Source organism: Lingula anatina, chromosome 1, assembly GCF_051362555.1.
Source record: "Lingula anatina isolate TDL-2025a chromosome 1, LinAna3.0, whole genome shotgun sequence".
Taxonomy (NCBI): domain Eukaryota; kingdom Metazoa; phylum Brachiopoda; class Lingulata; order Lingulida; family Lingulidae; genus Lingula; species Lingula anatina.
In genome coordinates this window covers 71427825-71450364 of record NC_141767.1, presented here as the reverse complement: position 1 = coordinate 71450364, position 22540 = coordinate 71427825, and the positions used below count along the sequence as shown (strand labels likewise).

Here is a 22540-nt window from a genome sequence, read left to right as displayed (position 1 = left end):
ATTGAATTTCCACAAAAATATTAACTGATAATTTTCTAACATGTATACTTAGGATTTTAAATAATGACAACAGTGCATGTTTAGTTCAAATAATTTATTATCACAATATTAGATATACAAACTACAAAATCTAAGTGCTATGTTACTTGATTTTCTGGGCATGACAATGGCCCCACGAGTGAGCAGCAGGCGCGAAGTTTGATCTATTTTTAAAATTACAAAGCTCCATGTCCGTCCCATTCCCTTTTCAGAATGCCAAGGCAATCGCCACAGCTATGTAAAAGCCTTTTTTCAATAAAGATAAACAAGAAAGCTTGGTTCTGCCAGCTTAGAAGACAATATATATAACACTTCCATTCAGCATTTGTCTCAATGCCAAAGGTTTTCTTCAGTTGTTATAAGCATAAAAAACATTGAAGTTGTCACCAAAGGCCAGCACTTCATGTGGTGTGGTCTTCAGTGTTAAAAACATACCCTGTAAAATTGGGCTATGTCTAAGTATACATTCCAGAACTTTTTTGCCTCCACAATATATGTATGTATTAATCCAGCCATTGACTGCCAACTCTCAGTAATGACTGATACAAACAGGAAAGATGCTGAAATTTTCTGTTATTTTTTATAAGACCCAATTGTAATACCTCAGTCATGCTACAGCAACATTAAATATTGTATCATCACCATTGTAACTTGGTGTGTAATTACTGTTGCTACATAATACAAACTATGCCAAGCATTTAACAGTGTGATACAGATTATCACTTCATTCACAATCTTCACCCCCTCCCCCCCCCCCCCCCAAACACTGCAAGGCACATGTGACCTGTGGTACATCTCACTTTTCAAATATATATACATATAAACTTGAAAAAATAACTGAAATTTGATCACTTCATTTCATTTTGATGAGCCCTTCAGAAATGTTTGAATTACACATCCATTCCTAATCTGTTTGAGTCTAGACAACATGATTAGTGATGGCTGACAGGTGTTATTTCTACTACAGACACCACCCTAAGGTTTTCTAAAGCATAGAGGTAAATAACAGGCTCCAAATACTCTGTGTAGTGGATTTTGACTACACTTTTGATAAATCACTCTTAGGTTAGACAAAAATGATAAGTTGGTGAACAAGTGTGACCTACCCCATTTCTTAGGGAACAGGTCTGATTTTTTTTTTTAAAGAAAAGCAGTGGGCATAGGTTCAAGAACCGAAATTTTTTATTGACCCCAAAGAAAAACCTTTTGTTTTTATGCTTGACACACACCAATACACCCAATTAAAAAATAATAGAAACACAAACAGACCACAAATTTTAGCTGCTATGCCCATCAAGCATCATGAAAAAAATGTGCTCCAACCCCGATTGCTTGTTTGCTCGTTATCCAACTTATCAAGTTATCTTGCCTTTATTCTAAATATTTATTTTACCTTTCACGAATTATCAAAATCTTTGTCATGATTATAAAGAGCATTTTAATTCTTTAGAATCGATGTCAAAATGTTTCAAATGTGACATCTTGAAGACACATAATGGTCATAACATCATTAACAAAACTAAGTTTACTTTGAAACTATAAATTTGCCATATATGCTTTACACAAGATCAATCTAAAAACTGCAAAAGAGATGGACTTTTTTCACCGGTGTAAATATGTATCATATGCTCAAAATAATTCTAAATCATATTTTGGTCATTAAAATATTTTCAAAGCTTATTGTACCTCTCAAATTATCTAAAACCAGGTCTTACTTCAGCTTAGCTCTTTATATTTACAATTCAGTTGATACATTAATGGAGATGTTGAAAATGTTTATCTGCTAGTTGCACTACCTAGATATACAACGGATGGAGTGTATTTCTTCTATTGTATTCTCTGTCATTTATTAAAACTACATATTGACACTGAAAATAAAATGACCTGTTTCCACTTGACTTACTTTGGTAGTCATCGAGATTCCAGTACAAAAAAAAAACTACTGCTCAGCCACTAAAGACTTGTATATTTTCTCAAATAAACTGATCAAAATACAAATATATGTTACACTTAAAAAACTTGAAAAATATCAGTTTTCTACATGTCAACCATATAGATGTGAGGACAGCTGTCTGTCTAAAAATAGCGGGGGCCTTTGAACCATTTCACCCTCACCCAGATTCTTGATTATCTTTGTCTGCAATGGGGTCTCCACTTCTAGGTCAAGGGTGGACCAAAGTGTCCCCTCGTTTTCTAGGAATTTCCTCTAGAAATGGCAAAGCTGCCATGCAGCTACCTGACAGTATTCTCCATCATAACTCCCCCCAGCAGTAGATCTTGTGCTGATCACACTTGAACTTCACATAAAACTAAATGTGTCTGTGTCTCTCCTTTGATATATCCAAGTCTTGCTGATTTACTCTAACTTGACAGAGGCCTTCATGTAGCCATTCTTGACTTCTGTGTTTCCATTGATTTCTGGCTTGGCTCTTATTTCATTGTTGTTTCCATTCCTCTGCTTCTTATACTTATAGTCTGACCTGAGGAAATCGTTCTTGAAGAGCCTCCAGAGCAGAATGGGGTTCATAACAGTCATGCAAAACATACTGGCCGCCAGCATCCACCAGTAGAATGGGGTCACGCGGTCCGCCTCCGTAGCCATACCATAGTAGATACGAATGAGCCCTCCAAACCGGCATACTACAAAGGTGATAATGTTCACAACTGCATTGAGGCGATACCCCCAATGGTTGTAATCTACTTTAGACAGTTGTAGAAGCTTGCGTGTGTGGAGGAAAACTGTGTTCACCTCAGCTAATAAAGCCACCACATTGTAGCCTATACACGTGCAGTAGAGCACATGGTAACCAAAGGTTACATTTATCTGAAAATAAATAAAACAAAACATATAACAGAATAATAAGTCAACAAACAGGAAAAGAACAGAAACGTAAAATGTTTGTCCAATGTGAAAGCCTTACAAATGGTGCCAATCATATATATAAATATTACAGCATAAAAATGTTCTGCTAAAATCAGTATAACAAATCACAATTCAAATAATACTGTCTCTGTGCACAATGACAACTGAAATATAATACCATAGTAACATAAAGTGAAAGTAAAAACTGAACTTTTGATGAATAAATGTCATGCTTACAATTGCCTATTTGAATAATCATTGCAATTAATCAATTAATTACTAGTAACTAATTAATTAATTAACTAATTACAGATCAGTGGTTTGTGACTGAAACATTTTTAGCCATGCCTGAATGCAGAAGTTTATCATTAGAGGAAAGAAGGAGAGCCGACAGATTAATATGATGCAGGCTTTGGTATAGGAGACAGTGTCAGAAGACTCGGCGTCAGATCTTCAGGTATTCACAGGCTGTATAAGAAGTATACAGTAACAGGGCCATTCAGAGACACAATGTATTAAGCATTTCTAAAACTGAAATTTGTGTCAATTCTGCTGCCAAACTTAGCACAGGATATATGCTCTGTATATCATCGCTGTTCTGCTATGTGTGTTTGACATTCATCTTAGGGACCATTCCCAGACCCTATTGTACTAACTGTGGATTGTTCTATCTCCAAACGGATTCTTGACAAATTGCACTCTACTTAAGCGGCTTAGATGTCTGTCATGCCACCTGAAGCTGTTAGAGGGTAACTATCATTTAGCAGCTTCAGTAGGCATGCCAAACATCTAAGCCGCTTAAGCTGAAAGCAATTTAGCGAGAAACCTCTCTGAGGCGGATCGATCCTGTTAGATTGATCTGGGTATGGGAACCCAGTGTTAATGTGTACTCACTGCTATATGGTGTGCCTGAACCTCCCACATCTTCAACATGTGTTTATTTACCAGGATATCTCCAAAATCATATATGAAGTAACCTGAAGTATAATAATAATGATAATATCTATAATTAACACATTTATAGGGACAGAGTTTAAGATTTTAAACACATGTTAAATACAAAAAACACTTTCACTTATTAAAATTTCAATTTCTCAGTTTTTTATTAACAGCTTTTCTTTTGTCATACTGGAATTTACTCACAGAGCAATGAAAGTGTTCAGTTAAAATACCTGGAATAAATAAAGTTTAATTCAATAGTAGTAACTCCCTACTCCCTCTAGTCCCAATGCCCTACTGGACTTGGATCATTATGGTGAAGTAAGAAACAGTCAGATGCTGAAGATTTTATTCATATTCACAAGGCACCAGATCTTATGCACTTCTCTTGTCAACATCATCATGGCAGGTCAGCATTTCTACACTTGATGAACTGATCTTTTACCTTATAAATGCACTATAAGATCTTGTCCAAATAATCCCATTTCTGCCTGTGCATATGTGTATAATGGCTGTTGTGAAGTGACAGTTAACTCAATCCCTAGTGAAGGTTAATTATTGTGTGATATATACATATTGGTATTCAGTGCAATGTTTGCCAAGTGTTTTGAAAATAAGGCACTGAGTAGGGGTATATGTTATGTGTCAAAGTGTAAATAAGAATGCCAGAATATTACATATTGGACTCCACAATGCCAGATAATAACGTTACCATAATCAATACTCACCTACAGAAAAACATACAAGCAAATACGAATACATGGTGTAATGCCCCACCAGATCATCCACCATCTCGGGTAAGACGACGAAACTGAAACAAAATGAATATATACATGTATAAGTTTGCCAGTCAGAAATATGAAAGCACCGTGTTCTCTATAACTCGTTCAAGTTAATGTTACGGTACTCGACATTAATCATCTAGAGTTTGGGAACATATCACATTAAGTAGAAGAACCCTCAATGAAATACCGACTTCCCCCTTCACTGCATGCAGTAGACAACGTATATACAAGGACATACCAGCTCAACACCCAAATGGCGCAGATCAGGGCGTGAACCCATGAGACAAACAGATTCCTCCATTTCCACGGCTCGTCTTGAGCATTCTTTGGAACTCCGGTGTAGATGAGAACTCGATTTAAGAGCTGGAAGAACAAAATGGTGCTAAGCACGGCGTAATATCCTATTTTGATGTCTATTGGTTCTTGTGGAGTAAAAATTCCCCCTGAGGCCACTTTTTGAACGAGATCAGAAGCGTTTTCCACGACGCCCATCTCTGAATCACTGCCTCCCATGGCGGCTCGTCTCTAACTCATGTCACGTGACACTGTCGCTTAGTGCAAACCAAGCTTCATTCCTGCCATTCAGCTTGCCACTGTCCTGTTTTGACGTACACTATAAAAAACCAAAAATTCGATGTTAAAATTACATGTTTCAAGTTAAAAATACACAGTTACATTTTTGTTCTTAAATACCACTGAATTTAATGTGAAATATATAAATATCAATTTATTCAAGGCAATTGTTAATAGCGCCTAAGCTAAACAAACAGAGAAACCAGGTAAGGTAAATAAACATAAATACAAATATCAGCCGGTGTTCTGTTGTGGAGGCTGTATCCAATAGCCCTGCAAGTGCCTGGTTTTATAACTGTTTGAAAGGCATTATGCCATTTAACAAAACATTAGTTCTGTGTGTATTTCAGTTATAATAATTTATCGTGGGGTGATTTAACCGCACCCTGCCAGACTGAGAGATCTATCACAACTCGGTGACAACTGTAGGCCTACATGCCTGACGGATCCGTTTTCATTTTATAATGAAACTGACTTGAAAGCATTGGATTATCGAATCGTCACGGACCATTGACGCATCTGAAACGGAATGAATATTCACCTTTACATTTTCTTTTGTTTTTCGGTCTCTAGCGAAATAAAAAATGTTCTGCAAATGCATGTCTTCTTCGGCTGTTTTCTGCGCAGTTGTTTTCCAGATTAACTGACAACTAACAAACACATTTTAAACATTTTGAACTTTCAGAGCAGGTACATGTATTATCTATTTTACGGTATCCTGCCAAGGGATTCCCCGCAAAATCGAATTTTCCTTGAAAAAAGGAAATTAATATGCTTGACCCATCTCTGCACTTATGAATTAAATTCGATGTTTTATACCATTACTGATTAAATAATTTAACTCTTTAAATTAAAGATATGGCGACATCAGTCCTTACTTTTAATTAAAGTGGTTATATCGTTCTTCAAGGAGAGACTGGGAAAGATACATGTACATAACTTTACAGCTTGGTGAGCATAGAAAAATCTGACATTGGAACTTTTTCAAAGTCTACCTTTAATGTTTTAAACTTTACAAGACAATGCTTTGGTAACACATTTGAGTTGGCCTAAACGTCAAAAATAACAATCCTCGTCCATTTTTTTACCACTATAGGGCCTACTTTCATACCATACTTTTTATTCATGGCAAATAGATATTTCCTCACTCTTTACCGCCCGAGTCTGACGTGGATGGAGAGAGGTGCTATCAGACTGTCTTTGAACGGTGACATCGGAGTTTTAAATCACATATATATAATTCAGAGAAAAATACTCAAAGTAGGTTTCAGACACCAATAAAACCAATACATTCTCATTCTAATTTTCTCATTTTAACATTTAGAGAATGTTTAGTAAATCAGTTGGAGAGTAAAATATTCTGAAATAATGCTAATATATTTTTATGTATCTGGCATTTAAAAGCGTTTTCTGTCCAGGGCGGCAGATATTATAGCCACTGTCAGAAGATTGACTATATTTAGCCAATGACGTCATTATCTGTGAATTTCTAGTGAAAAATCAATCTGTGGCCCTGGTAGAGGGCAATATAAATGAGGGCATCCAAGAGTCAAACACTCGATAAACGTACGTTTTGTTACTAGCGTTTTCTCCTACAGCAAATTACTGTTTTAATATATCTTTCCCTCATTATTTTATTTCCTTCTAAAATAAATCTTTCATTTTTCCCCCACATATTTTAGTGTTGCGCCATAACCAGGTGTGGGCGGTTGAGGTCGGGGGTCAGGTTTTCGGATATTTGACATAAAAAATGGAGCCGTTTTAAATTGTTTCCATTCAATTTTACTAAGTATTTCATGCACGTAGACTAAGCATTTACGATTTTACAAATCAGATGAATTAGTTGAAAGGAAACGGGCTGTGTCCGTCATGTCGGTCATATTGCAAACATATTTTGCAAACAACATGTATACATACTAAATAATACTTGATATGCTACCACTTCTTATATAAAGATATATCCTTTATACCCTCGACATGACATGAAGTCATGACTTCAGCTGAAAATGACAATCTATCTAGCTAGAGACATATCTGTGAATATCCGTAAAAATCTATCAGTCGCCCTGGTAGAGGGTATATCCTTTATGGGGCTCTCCGGACAAATCAAATTTTCCTATGTAAAGATATTTTTCGTACATAAGCATTATTGCTACCCAGGCCCGTTCTTGCAAATCGGCGTTTTATACCATTATTTTCATAAAATGATTTAGTTTTAACTGGCAGATCTCCCTGTACATTTCATAAGGATATGCCTACATCAGGAATTCTAATTTGAGGGGTATTATTGTTTTGAAAGTCCGAATCGGGAAAGATAAGTAGTTTTGCAGGATATGTAGACAAAAAGTGACTTAAGGTGAACTTAAATGTAGGAAAACAGCTTTAGAAGGCGTTTTCCTTATCCAACAATTAAAATCCCCTGCTTTCTAAAGACCATTATCACACGGCATGACGTTGTTTTGGACCAGGCACAGACGAATAAACAACGCGAAATCACAAATATATCTCTTAAATCCATGACCCAAGTATTGCGGGTTCGAACTTTTCAACCTGGCCCAGCAGATTGGTTTTCAGTGTTGCTGTTATAAATTAAATTTCCTTAAGGCAATCATTTGTATTTACTATATTCTCATATTTTTTCAATAATACTGAAAAGATGGATCGATAATCACTTGCGCTACTTGTACATCTCGCTCTCCCTTTAACTGCCGTTTAATTTTGTCCTTTACTTTGACTTTTAAGTTATCACAAAAAATTGAACTATGTCACTTTCTTTTTTTCAAAAAATTGCTGTTTGTCCATCGATGCTTTTGTGGCCGAATAAACTGCACACAATAACTGGCAAATGCGTTGCGGTAAGTGTTACAGAATTCTCCCCGTTCTTCTGTCGTCAAAAACGGAGTCTTTAGCCAGATACAACACGTAGGAATACAAGGTACGTAATACCTGGTTTTCCTCCAGCAAAGGGCGTACTAAATACCAAGAGTTGTCAAGGCAGCGACTATAGATACAATAGCCACAAAATTAATTAAAAGCTCAGCGAATTTCTGGTGAGAAGTGACACATCAACAATAGAGGTAACGTTTTTCACAGACATCAAGTTTTGGACTCCATTGATTAGAACTCCATAATATACATAATATACAGCATAATATACAGAAAAAAATCTATAATGTCTACACTAGCCGTGAAGCCCCCCCCCCCCCCCCCGTCATTTAACACTATGGTAAATGATACGACTGAAGCAGTATGAAAGAGACAACTACAAAACAGACATATTAACACCTCTTGAGTGAGATATATAAGACATACACCAGGTCTATGCAGCTGTGAACCACTCAGCTTTATTAGCAGGTTAACTTGTGACATACATCTGTTTGGCATTAGGAACTTTTGAGAAACACTTCGTTCCTGACTCTGTTGCAAATATTAAAAGATCCTTAAAAGTAATGGACATCTTAAATCTTTGACTAAAAGTAATATCCCTGAAATATCAAAGGAAATAAGATGGCTGCCAAATTCAGTTATACTGTTACAATCTGTCCTAGTGGTACTACAGTGACCTGTTCCTCACATAGTCCCTGACAGTTATACTGATACATTCTGTCCTAGTGGGACTACAGTGACCTGTTCCTCACATAGTCCCTGACAGTTATACTGATACATTCTGTCCTAGTGGGACTACAGTGACCTGTTCCTCACATAGTCCCTGACAGTTATACTGATACATTCTGTCCTAGTGGGACTACAGTGACCTGTTCCTCACATAGTCCCTGACAGTTATACTGATACATTCTGTCCTAGTGGGACTACAGTGACCTGTTCCTCACATAGTCCCTGACAGTTATACTGATACATTCTGTCCTAGTGGGACTACAGTGACCTGTTCCTCACATAGTCCCTGACAGTTATACTGATACATTCTGTCCTAGTGGGACTACAGTGACCTGTTCCTCACATAGTCCCTGACAGTTATACTGATACATTCTGTCCCCCTCACATCCCTTCCAACAAATACAAAAATAATCAGGAATTACTAATGTGCAGCTAGAAAGCAAATAAAAAATAGCAAATAGACAAATTAATCTTATTTCACGTTAATCTGAAGTGCCATGATGCTTATTTGTCTACATTGAGAGACAGAGTATCTGGCACAGTCTGGGTTTATATGTCACATGAACAAACTGGTGCCACGCACAGGGAGGCTACTGTTCAAAGTCCATGTGGTGTATACTATATGGCCTCAGGTATCTGGGTTTATATGTCACGTGAACAAACTGGTGTCACAGTGAGGCTACTGTTCAAAGTCCATGTGGTGTATAGTCTTTGGCCCCAGGTATCTGGGTTTGTATGTCACATGATCAGACTGGTGCCATAGTGAGGCTACTGTTCAAAGTCCGCAATGTGTATACTCTATGGCCCCAGGAACTTCATAGCTGAAATCTTAGCTCGGACTGATACTGGTATTTCACCTCCATATAAAATATTCACATGGACCTCAAAGTCACGTACATGGCAGCGAAGATCTCGCACAATATCTAAATCATCTCGCAATCTGGCACCACCATTTTCATCAAAATGTGAATTTCGGTTATTCGACAGATTTTCTGTCCAATCTTCTAAAAGTTCCAGTTCTTGGGAGGCCTGAGAGTTATCCAGGACAATCTGGGAGTTGTCCCTGGGACCTTGTGCTGCCACACGCCTCAGTTTCAGTGAATTGTGGCTGATGTAAGTTTTCAGCATGTTGTAAAGCAGCAGTACCAGTTTGTGGCATTCCTCCCTGCTGGCATGGTTCCTGTGTGGCTCTACTCCCAGAACTTCTGCATACACCTCTGCATCAGGCAGGAACCTTGTACTAGCCTCCTCTGTCTGAGACCAATCCTGAGAAGACTGGGCACCTGGAATATCATTACAGTGAAGGCATGATGAATGTGCAACTTTCAGAAGCACTAAAACAGCTTATTACTTTATTCTTGGGCTCTTAAATTATGTCCCCATTTGCATTGTGTATTAAAAAACTTGTTAGAATATCATGAAAACCTTGTTGTTTAGGTGTGCTATGACATATAGTGGCTGTGTTAGGTGAGCTACAACATATAATGATTGTGTTAAGTGGGCTAAGAATGACAATGATTGTGTTAGGTGTGCTGTGACATATAATGATTGTGTTAGGTGTGCTGACATATCATGATTGTGTTAGGAGTGCTGTGACACATAATGATTGTGTTAGGTGTGCTGACATATAGTGATTGTGTTAGGTGTGCTGTGACATATAATGGCTGTGTTAGGTGTGCTGTGACATATAATGGCTGTGTTAGGTGTGCTTTGACATAATGGTTGTGTTAGATGTGCCATAATATACAATGGTTATGTAAGGTGTGCTACATCATTTAAGTTGAATGGGCTACAGTGCAGATTAAATGAGATGAAAGTGCTAACATGCTGTAGAGTACAGTCGTCTCCTGGCAGAGTTGTGGCCTGGCAGAGGTCCAGTAATAGGCGTCTTCAGCAGGCTCTTCATCTCCTCAGTGCAAGCATAGTCCAGGGCAACACTGCCATCTTTGGTGGCAAGACTCAGCAGTGAGGCACCTTCAAGCAGAAGTGGCAAAAACTTATTAGTAAATCGATCTTCTAAAGATGAACAGAACCCATAAATTTAACATACAATTATGGGTCTGAAAACAGCAAAACTCTTTTTCTGGAAGATGAAATAAAACTCTTTTTAAGAAATGCCAAATCTTCTACCTAATAGTGTCTAAGTGCTCCCGTTGCTTGCTTACCCCCATAGTTCAGTAGTACCCTGGCCACCTCTAGGTGGTTGTTCTGGACAGCGTCATGGAGAGGTGTGATGCCATCCACATTACACACCCTCAGATCCACACCTGACTCCTTATGACCTGGAAGTAGCCAATTTTAACTTTCATATATCACTTCCTTCTTGTTTATGACATCCATACCTATAATACCACTTTGCTTACTGCTCAAATCCTCAATTTTTATAAATTACTGCTACAACTGATCATAATTTCAAACATTACTTTTTCTGACATGAACAGAGCATGATATTTGTCATCAGAAACTCACACTCACAATTATTATTATCAAAGTAGCTGTACATAGTCTTCTGTGGCTTGTACTTGAGCAACTCCATAACACAGTCAATATGGCCGTGGTTGCAGGCCTCATGGAGGGGGGTCCAGCCTGCGTAGTCCGCGGCATTCACATCTACCCCTATTCACATACATAATTTATATGAATATGGCTACATGTCTCTTTATAACTAGTAAAGTCTCCACTTAGAAATATCTGAGAGACCGCTTTCAGAACAGATGAACTGCAGACTAACTAGTCCGTGGATCAACTATGGCCGACCCCTTATGAAAGCCATACTGGTAAATTCCCTAATGGTCTTCCCAACTACCACAGGTGCAAGGCCTGCAGGTGTATAGCAATTACATGGATTAAATCTTGGCTCCGACCTGTAGGGAGATCATCTGTTCTAAATGCGGCCATAGACTAGAACTGTATCATTCAGAAGATCATTATCTTTGTACAAAGCATGCATTACTAAACAGTATTCTCTTTAGCACCCATAAACATATAAGCTTATAAGATTACTAATAATCAATGAAACAAGAGACTCCTAAAATTACTATCTATTCAAGTTTTCCTAGAAGTTACCTGGGGTGGCCAAAAGATCCTTCACCTTGGCCACATTATTCTTGATGCAAGCCACGTGAAGAGGTGTTTCACCTGATTGAAAGAGAGGGAAAGAGAAAAATTGAAATGTTTCACTGAAGTGAAATTATTAGCAAAGAAGGGAGGTAGGACAAGTGGTTCCCTATTCATCATAAAAATTATCCTTGAATAACAAAAATTTAACTATTGAAAACACCCACTGAATACAGGGAGCTGATATTACAGTTACATTGGAATTGATATACAAGAAGCAGATCACCAAGTTAACATGTACCTCTTGGATTCCTTTTGTTGACCTGTGAAATCCTCCTTTTTTCTGCCGGGCTCCAGTGATTAACCGTTCCCCTGGGGGGTCTACGGGCCTGAGTAGATATACTGCCTTGGTTTGGATCACTACAGGGACAAAATAATCATAAATAAATTTGCTGCAAGCACACAATCCTTTGCAGTAAACACTTATTCAGAATCTGTAATCCAAAACACTGGCTGAGATTAATAACACATTGGAAATTTTTATGTAAGAAATGTAGTCAATGTGTACATTGCCATACCACTGTGAGAGCAATGCTAAAACACTGTACACAGTTCAGGCATTACTTCCTGACATCAGCCTCTTGACACACTTGCCTAACTTTACTCACCCCAAATCTTTTAAAGGTGTGCTGTTCAGTGACTTCAGTTTCTTGTGTGGAGAAATCAGTGACTTGTCCTCCAATACTGGGAGTACATAGAAATATCTGGACACCTGAAAAATCACATGCAATTGAACAACATTATGAGAGACAGTAAACGAAGGAAAATTAGATGAAGTCATTTAAAATGTGAATATATTTTATGGCTGTGAGCTCACAAGTTTGATTAATGGATTGATTAATGGACCTTCATTTGTAGCATAAGAATCTCCACAATCTATAATACCTTTTTATAACTTTAAACATCAGGACTATGTTTACAACATTCTTCTAAATGCACAATATCATATATCAACTATTCTGATCAGTTCACAGTTCGACTTACAATCTTCCTGAGGCTGAGTGGCTCCCCCTGGTAGCAGTTCAGTGGCAAAAGAGACTCGTCGTGTAAGTCGAGGATATGTTCACAAACTTTCATACAAAGCCAAGATGGTTTCAGATTGTTTAACACCAGCTCATAGGAAGACACATCTTCAAAGTTTTCAGCTGAAACCAAGAAATATGTAAGAAATTTAACATGAAGGGGGGGGACTATTTAATAATAATAATAATAAAAAGGTGCTGAGAATTTCCAAACCTTATATATTATCCAACCTGCATACTTACACTAATTCATCTTGTAAAATAAAATTCACGTATAGAGTAAAACATCTGACCTGTGTGTGTGTGTGTGTGTGTGTGTGTGTGTGTGTGTGTGTGTGTGTGTGTGTGTGTGTGTGTGTGTGTGTAGTTGTGCGTGTTTTCATGACTTACTCATAATTTTGAGGGCCACCTCCCTAGCAAAGTGCACAGCTCTGTCACCAATACTGGAGGTCTCCTTTGTCTTCACCCTCTCCAACAACTGTGTGTATGCAGCTGCCATGGTAATCAAACTCTGCACCAAATGAACAGCTGTGTTCTGAAATAATTACATAATTAACTGATCATAGCATTCATATTCAACCAATAGTGAGTTATATGACTTTTATATTCATTATCTGTTATATCCTGGCTGGCTGCTATAGAGGTGTACCTACTTTATCTGTTATATCCTGGCTGGCTGCTATAGAGGTGCACCTACTTTATCTGTTATATCCTGGCTGGCTGCTATAGAGGTGCACCTACTTTATCTGTTATATCCTGGCTGGCTGCTATAGAGGTGTACCTACTTTATCTGTTATATCCTGGCTGGCTGCTATAGAGGTGCACCTACTTTATCTGTTATATCCTGGCTGGCTGCTATAGAGGTGCACCTACTTTATCTGTTATATCCTGGCTGGCTGCAATAGAGGTGTACCTACTTTATCTGTTAAATCCTGGCTGGCTGCTATAGAGGTGTACCTACTTTATCTGTTATGTCCTGGCTGGCTGCTATAGAGGTGTACCTACTTTATCTGTTATATCCTGGCTGGCTGCTATAGAGGTGCACCTACTTTATCTGTTATATCCTGGCTGGCTGCTATAAAGGTGTACCTACTTTATCTGTTATATCCTGGCCGGCTGCTATAGAGGTGTACCTACTTTATCTGTTATATCCTGGCTGGCTGCTATAGAGGTGTACCTACCTTATCTGTTATATCCTGGCTGGCTACTATAGAGGTGTACCTACTTTATCTGTTATATCCTGGCTGGCTGCTATAGAAGTGTACCTACTTTATTTGTTATATCCTTGCTGGCTGCTATAGAGGTGTACCTACTTTATCTGTTATATCCTTGCTGGCTGCTATAGAGGTAAGGTAAGCCAGCAGTTCTTTGCAGTAGGTATTCAGGGTTCCAGGGGGACCAGAAGGCCACAGTATCTTCCCCAGCATACATGATGGTGCCTGTTTGTTGAGGGAGCCATTCCTTGTTCTGGGTGTAAAACAATGTACATCTCACACAAACATGTATCATTCTTAATCAATACTGATTGTCAACTTTGTAACTGAACTCCCTTATCCAGAAGTTAAACATTATTTCTACATAAGATTTTAAGTAAGTTTGAAATCCATTACACTGTGTTTATGTTATTTTCTGGCATTCCTGCTTATCAGTTCTCAGAAAGAGTTCTCAGAAAGAAAGAAAGAAAGAATCATAGCCAAAAGACCTCGCTCAATCCCCACCCCACATAAGCACAGATAATGCTCCTTTATGCCACCACTCAATCCTCCACATAAGACAAGAGTCTCTCTAACCCCTGAGTTGTTTCTGTATATTCAGCTACTCACCTTAACATCATATGCTGGAAGTCCTGCTCTAGTAGTGTGACTAGGTACTGTAGGAGGAGAAGACAGCGGGTGTGGTGCAGGGGGTGAAGGGACGGTGCCTCTTCTCTTTCTTCAGGACTCTGTATCAGCTGTCTGCAACAGAAACAATGACAGCTGCATAATATCAACAAGCAGAATTATTCAGTAAGAAAATGACAGCAAAAGGTGAATTTATTAAAGTATAAGACTAGGACAATGTGTTTGTCTTGACTGGTTCAATAGGTAGACTATACTCACTGAGCTGTGCCATTATAACCAGATGTGGTTGTTAAACATGCTATATCTCTGTAAAGAGCACCAAGCTATCACAACCTGAATACTGCACACTGTATCACCTGAATAGATACTCACTCCAGTATCCCTTTGATATATCATCTATATAGATACTTACTCCAGTATCCCTCTGATATATCATCTGTAAAGATACTCACTCCAGTATCCCTCTGATATATCATCTGTATAGATACTCACTCCAGTATCCCTCTGATATAAGAGCTATATAGATACTTACTCCAGTATCCCTCTGATATATCATCTGTATAGATACTCAGTCCAGTATCCCTCTGATATATCATCTGTATAGATACTTACTCCAGTATCCCTCTGATATATCATCTGTATAGATACTTACTCCAGTATCCCTCTGATATATCATCTGTATAGATACTTACTCCAGTATCCCTCTGATATATCATCTGTATAGATACTCACTCCAGTATCCCTCTGATATAAGAGCTATATAGATACTTACTCCAGTATCCCTCTGATATATCATCTGTATAGATACTCACTCCAGTATCCCTCTGATATATCATCTATATAGATACTTACTCCAGTATCCCTCTGATATATCATCTATATATATATACTCACTCCAGTATCCCTCTGATATATCATCTATATATATACTCACTCCAGTATCCCTCTGATATATCATCTATATATATACTCACTCCAGTATCCCTCTGATGTATCATCTATATAAATACTAACTCCAGTATCCCTCTGATATAATAGCTATATAGATACTTACTCCAGTATTCCTCTGATGAACTCCCACTCTGCTGCAGTATTCTCCTTGTTGCAGACACCATCTTTATGAAGAGCGTGGAGGTAGACGGTCCTCAGGGCAGGTGTGGTTGGCGGGTGGCAGGTACTGATGCGACGCAGAGCATTATAGGCCCTGTACATGGTGACCTCATCTGTAGACACCTGATAATTTAGTGTAAAATAAAAATAAAAGTCTAAATTGATTGATATCAGCCTGTGTGGCTTAAATAAACTAACTTCATCAGTTTACACAATTATATAACAGCAATTAAAGTACTGATACTGGGACAGCTAATCAACCGTATGTTATTCATCAGTATTGATAATGTGACAGCTTACCAACTGGATGATAATAATGGGATAACTTACCAACAGGATGTTATTATCAGCTGGTAAAGTATTAATAATGGGACAACTTACCAACTGGATGATAATAATGGGATAACTTACCAACAGGATGATAATAATGGAACAGCTTACCAACAGGATGATAATAATGGGACAGGTTACCAACAGGATATTATTCATCAGTACTGATAATGGGACTTCTTACCAACAAGATGTTAATAATGTTGGCTTACCAACAGGATGTTAATACTGGGACAGCTTACCAACAGGATATTAATACTGGGACAGCTTACCAACAGGATGTTAATACTGGGACAGCTTACCATCAGGATGTTATTCATCAGCTGGTACAAGGTGCTGGACTGAGGATATCTTTGCCTCGATACCAGGGACATCAAGGAGTTGACCGCCATGACCATCATCCCCTCCTCCAGCCCCGTCTCAAACAGACCGGTCACCGTCCTGGTCAGCGGGTGTGACCTCTCCTCAGTCAGCAACTGGAAATCAGAGCAAATATTTGTGACCACTTTCCCCGCTTGTTGTATCACGTGGGGGGTAAGTATAAATTCCCTAAGTCACTTCTAATACGTGTTATTTTTGCCTCAGTCATTCATCAAATGTTGTGTGTGTATTTTTACAGCAAATAAAGGAGCTGATAGAGAAGTTGATCTGCTTGCACTTATACTCTTAGTTACAGATCTAGTCAATGGACTTAAGATTGCATAGAAATAATCTGAAATATCTTAGAAATTGATCATCTTGGCAGTAAGAAGGACACCAGTGTGTAACTGGAAACATTGAGAAATTTTATTCCCTAGTCCCAAAGAAAAAAAAAACTTGGATATTCACCTTGATGAGGAATCAATCAAGATAATCACAGCAGTGCTTACCATGCCATTTTTGTCTTTCAAACTTGTAAGGAAATCTGCATTACGAGGACGCCACATACTTCCAGTTCCAGGAAGCTGAAATACAGGTTCATGTAGTAGTAAATATCAGTATCACTATCAATCATTCACTCCATATAACAGGTCTTGTTGCTTAAAAGGTCACCCTCAAACACTGAAATTCAACTAATTTTACATCAGAATGTCTATTTTCAAGTGCTTAGAATATCAATTGCATTCAGTAGTCACATCCTTGACTTACTCAAGTTGTGAGACAGATTATCACCTTTTTCCGTTTTCCCGTTATGTTTTCCTTCTCCATTTTTTCCTCCCCACCCAGTTTTCTCTTCCTGTTATTACTTCCTCCCTGTGAAGACTGTGTGTGTTCAGAGTAAGTAGCTAATGAAAATGGCAGGGAGTCCGTGTCCATCTCAAGCCGCTGTAATTTAACTCTTGGCTGCAAAGAACCCACTGAAGAATCGCTGTTCTGAGAACAGTCATAGTCTGAAATATATACATATCTCTATTATGATATAGTATTGTATTGTATTGTATCACATATATTATATTGTACAACTCCATTATTAGTACCTTGATTTCTAATACTGTTTTCAGGTAAATAACACATCACATATTAGTGTATGAAATAACAGTTTTGCCAATATCCTGCTTCCACTTTGTTTAAAACTCGCTGGCTTTTCTGTTTGTTAACTTGTCATCTGTAATAGTACCAGGACCTGGCCATGAAAACCATGGACACCTGCTCCTTACCTGAGGCTGCCACAGATTCTGGTGTATTCCTGACCTGAGCTGATGAAACTAGATCTGAGTGTTCAGGTTGACAGCAGCTAACACCAGGGGGCAGCAGTTTAGCTGCAGTTCTAGAGCGTGTCCTCAGTGGAGATACCGTGCCAGATGTTTTCCCAGCATTCCAATCTGTGGCTGTCTCTGTACTTTTGGAGACATCATGTTTGTCCAAATCTTTCAACAACAAGTCATGTGTTGGTTTGCTCTGTCCCCTTAACGTACTTCTCTGATAAACTGGGGATGGCTTGCCTGGGCTCCGCTCATTCAGAACTTTCAATTTATGGTATTTTCCTGTAGTTGCACAGTTTGAGGAATTCCCAGGTTTCTCAACAGAAGAACCTGTCAAAGCATCAATGCTCCCAGAACACTGGGGTTTCTGGTCCTTTGGTTTGGGGGAAGGCACAAGAAAACTCATAATGCTGGACTGTTTGACTTTGGGAGTTGTTTTGGACTCTTCTCCCTTGAAACTGATAGCGGATGTTTTTCTAGATTGTTTCACTTTGGGGCCCTCACGTATCCCTGCCTTAGACTGTACTTTGTGGGAACTTGTAGCTTTTAATGGGGACTTCTCCACAAGGTCACAATTCTTTGAAACTGGATTTAGCTGTTGAACATTGGCACTTTCAGCTTGTTGCTCTGTGGGAGTACCAGTAATTTGAAAACTGTGACAATCAACTCTGGATGTGCCAGATGGTGTTTTCTCTTCAGGTTGGTGGTCAGGACCTGCTACTACAGAGAACTTGGTAGGATCTGGACGCTGGTTGACCTCCACAGAGAAATTATGAGGATCAGGGGGAGGGTCCTGGAATAAAAGGCAGCAAACTGAAATCGTGTGCAATGATATATCCTGAAGAGTTTTATAGGGAAGTTGTTTGATCTAGGAATAAATGACTTAGGTAAAGCAGAAATATGTGGTTTTTAAATAAGATATTGCTTTCTCTTTGAAAAAATTTCATTTTTCTTTTTATGTTATTATTGAAGTTCCAATTGGATTTTTTTGCAGTGTGTTTGTGTGGTTGGGGGGAGGAGGGGGGGGGAGCAAAAAGAAAAGCTAAGGACAAAATTCAAAACCAACCTTGAACAAAAACTCTCCTATGTACTCAGGTCTCAGGCACCACACCCCTTCCACTGCAGCCCCTGGGGCATTCTCACGGTCCACAAATATATGAGTTAAACTGGACACCTGCTTGTTACTGCTGCTCAAGGGAAGGGACAAGTTGTGTACGGTGGCTCCACCTATCTTCAACAACCTAAAATATAAAAAGGTGAGAACATGTGAAAACACGTCCAATTTGCTGTCTTCAAACATAACATGTTCAAAGTTTTTAAACTTGATATTGGTTTAATGCAGAATCTCACCTCCGGTATACTTGTTTCTTGGTGGCATTGCTGACTACTACAGCCACCCTCCATCCTGCGAATGCCCCCAGGCCAGATCTTGACCAGTTCAGTCTCCAGCGACGTACAGCTTGTACAGCCTGCTGGAGGTCATCATAGGGCAGACCACTGGCCTTGAGGGCGGATGTTGACCACTCATACTCCTCTTCTGACAACCACTGCTTCATCTCAAGGCTGTCCTTAATGTACCTGGGCTGAAGAACCCAGCGCCCTGGAAATAGACATATATTGTTGTAATATGTGCCTGAGGCTTGGTGTAGCGCGTCTTGGTCATGTGGGTTTGGAAAGCGCAGGAAGTTGCACAGTGTGTGATGAGCCACGTCAGGTGGAGGATACTGTGTAACGATTCTACCATAATAATCTTACATGAAGCTGTTGGTTTCACCCATGAGTTTATGATGTTAAAGGGATAATAACTCTTCGTGTTGGCCAAAAAATACATTTTCCTGGAGTAAAAAAACAATTTTCCCATACTTACCGATGGTTTATGAATCCATTTTTACATTCAAATTTAATCTCTGTTTTTTCTAAAAAGTCTTTTTTTTTTTTTGCCTTGTATAGCCATCAATTTAGGTCACGTGGTCTAAAGACAAGCTCAGATATCAGAATAATAGCTATAACTGCCATTTCTATGGTACAACAGCATATATTATATTTCTATGAGTTGTTCACAATGTTTTTATTGTGAAATAGAGATCTCATACGAAGAGTTATTATCCCTTTAAACTGTCTAACAACAATATTATGTATTACAAGAACCCAACACTCTGGAAACAGATTGTCGCATGATACACTGAAGACACATGAGTAAGCACTTGGCAATAAATTTGTAATAGAGCCAATCCATATGGGAATACACTTTTGAGTTACATCTTAATTAGTAACACACACTTTGTGTAATATCTGAATAACTTTTAAATAACTTTTTAATTACGGTTAATTATTTCCATACTGAAAGGTGCTATAGTGTTTAGCAGTGAAAATAATAGGGCAAGGCAAAATGTAAAATTCCATAAAAAGAAGCCATGTAGGAGAGGATATAGAACCCAGCAATGAACTGTAGTGGAATTAATCCATCATACAAAAGTAGCCAAGTACTGGACACCAGAGAGACACAGAAAATTAGGCAGGTCTAAGACCACATGCAGAAGGACCGTCAAAGCAGAGTTGAAACAACTAGGAGAAAGCTGGGAAACCATTCAACACCTAGTTCATGAAAGAGAGCAGTGGAAGATCTTTGTTGGTGCCCTAGATGCCCAACAGCATAAAAGGAATTGATAATGATGATGATATCTGGGCCATTGAACACAAAATGACACATTTCCCTATAGGCAGTACCAATCACAATGTCTGATCATTACTTTATTCATTATATTAGATTTACACTTTCTTCTTATGTGATTAGGCTAAGTCGAGTCATTACAGTACGTACCTGTGGCACATGCTGCTAGGTATTTCTCACTCCTGCTGGGTTTACCACATATCAGGTGGGTGCAACTGGGTATATAAGCCTAAGAATTATAATATATAAGAATATAAATTGTACTATATATAAATAGTATATATTAATAGGAAGATCATTGTTTGATTATAGATCAAAAACATGTGTCTATAATAATGCCATTATGAAGTCATTATAAAAATAAAAGTAATATATACAAATCAGAATTCTACAAAAATTGTTCTTCTTAATCTTAACATAAAAATGAACCAGCTCACACCCACCTCTGAGTCAATATATGTCCCTCCCAGGTCTTCTATCTGCTGTCCAATGTTCTCTCTGTCCACCAGAGACAATCCTGTCACCTGGAACACCTTCAAGGGTCTCAGCTCCATCTGGTTAAAGAAACAATAACTTGGATTTAAGGGTGTATCTTGGGGCCCCATTCAGAATAGGGGACTAACTAGTCCAAGGGTCAAATATGGTGACACACTACAAAGCTTGCCGTCTTATCCATTAATAGACACTTAAGTAGATATCCCGTGGGGAAGTATTCAAGTGAGTCAGCCATATTTCACCCTTGGACTAGTTAGTCCCCTTTTCTGAATAGGGCATTGGATTTGTTTTATAACTAACATTTCTTGCAAAACTTTGCATTTATTACCACTGTATATAGGACATGTTATACTTAAACAAATTAATATCAACCATCAATCACTCAGCCCACCTAATTATCATTATGCCAATTTTGAACATAAACAGGGCTAAAGACTAGACTTAGATCGCATTCACAACGAATGTGTCGTCCTAATGGAGCCGAGATTTAATGACGACGTGTGGGGAGGGGTGTGAGAGGCGGAGAGACTATTAAAAGATTAGGCGGTTTTTCTTTCATATACGACTGCCATATTTAGTCCCCAGGATTTGTAAAGCCTGGCTCAACTCGTTGTGAATGCGATCTTATTATATACTGCCCAATTCTGAAGTATTGAACATATTAGGCATCAGTTCATCACTGTCATTATCTTGGCAGAATGGAAGAACTTTATTGATATAAACCATAATGTACATAATATTTTCAAGCTCCACATGATTATAAAATTACTATACAATTTCATGAATAAATAGATAAATACACAGTACTCAGTACAGTTTGACATAATGATCGGTAAATATAAATAGTGTATCATAACTATAGCCCCACTGCCGAGTCAACTGCTCTCAACAGTGGGTTGATATACACAAAAATATAGGCCCTACATGGTTTTACATAAAATACAGTTTTATATAATGAATAAATATAAATAGTGTGCCATAACAATGTGACAGGTTTAATCTTACTGCAGAGTCAACTGCCCACAACAGTAGGACCTCATACGTTTTTAGACGTACATTCAAGGTTGCACCATTTTAACTCTCTCTCTCTCTCTCTCTCTCTCTCTCAAGCATTGGTGTATAAATTTTGCGATTATCTTTACTGACTCGAAATCATTTCTTTACGGATGTTAAAAATATTATAATTTATGATAATGATTAGCCCTGTCGCTAACAAGTGTAAACACCAAAAGACCGAAAACTTCACCACGGCGAAGTTTGCGCCTTCCCTTGCTCACATAGCTGTTTAAATGTATAATCGGTACCAGAACAAGAGAGGTTTTCGGTTCTCAAAACTGAGATAATTGTTTGGCATCTGAGATAGAGTAAACTGCATACTTACAGCCAGGCACCCCTCTCAAACAAAACCGCGAAAATGCATGTTGGACTAAAGTGCACTTGATTCAGTGACGTCATAGA

General features: G+C 38.4%; 2 protein-coding genes across 2 annotated transcripts; both read right to left on the bottom strand.

The window, feature by feature from the left end:
* Positions 1 to 79: 79 nt before the first annotated feature.
* On the bottom strand, positions 80 to 5177 carry LOC106168954 (TLC domain-containing protein 2). The gene is made up of 4 exons (XM_013548214.2): positions 4865 to 5177; positions 4570 to 4652; positions 3797 to 3879; positions 80 to 2863 (listed from the first exon to the last, which is right to left on the bottom strand). Exons 1-4 carry the CDS (start codon positions 5137 to 5139, stop codon positions 2396 to 2398), a joined length of 909 nt encoding a protein of 302 aa, XP_013403668.1. The 5' UTR covers positions 5140 to 5177; the 3' UTR covers positions 80 to 2395.
* A 3344-nt stretch (positions 5178 to 8521) lies between these two features.
* LOC106168947 (uncharacterized) lies at positions 8522 to 22539 on the bottom strand. Its single transcript, XM_013548204.3, has 21 exons — positions 22464 to 22539; positions 21031 to 21141; positions 20738 to 20816; positions 19267 to 19516; positions 18983 to 19157; positions 17872 to 18709; positions 17387 to 17604; positions 17104 to 17178; positions 16537 to 16710; positions 15849 to 16027; positions 14777 to 14908; positions 14267 to 14420; positions 13344 to 13488; positions 12916 to 13076; positions 12540 to 12643; positions 12173 to 12291; positions 11881 to 11952; positions 11290 to 11430; positions 10980 to 11096; positions 10639 to 10788; positions 8522 to 10097 (listed from the first exon to the last, which is right to left on the bottom strand). Exons 2-21 carry the CDS (start codon positions 21139 to 21141, stop codon positions 9613 to 9615), a joined length of 3879 nt encoding a protein of 1292 aa, XP_013403658.2. The 5' UTR covers positions 22464 to 22539; the 3' UTR covers positions 8522 to 9612.
* Position 22540: the final 1 nt, after the last annotated feature.

Coding starts and splice junctions, on each gene's coding strand:
- LOC106168954 (XM_013548214.2), bottom strand. CDS start 5,139: ATGGGAGGCAGTGATTCAGAGATGGGCGTCGTGGAAAACGCTTCTGAT. Junction 3,880..4,569: donor GCTTGTATGTTTTTCTGTAG/GTGAGTATTGAT, acceptor ATTATACTTCAG/GTTACTTCATATATGATTTT. Junction 2,864..3,796: donor TTCAGGCACACCATATAGCA/GTGAGTACACAT, acceptor ATTTATTTTCAG/ATAAATGTAACCTTTGGTTA.
- LOC106168947 (XM_013548204.3), bottom strand. CDS start 21,141: ATGGAGCTGAGACCCTTGAAGGTGTTCCAGGTGACAGGATTGTCTCTG. Junction 17,179..17,386: donor TAACGGGAAAACGGAAAAAG/GTGATAATCTGT, acceptor CCTGTATTTCAG/CTTCCTGGAACTGGAAGTAT. Junction 11,431..11,880: donor GGATCTTTTGGCCACCCCAG/GTAACTTCTAGG, acceptor GTATGTGAATAG/GGGTAGATGTGAATGCCGCG.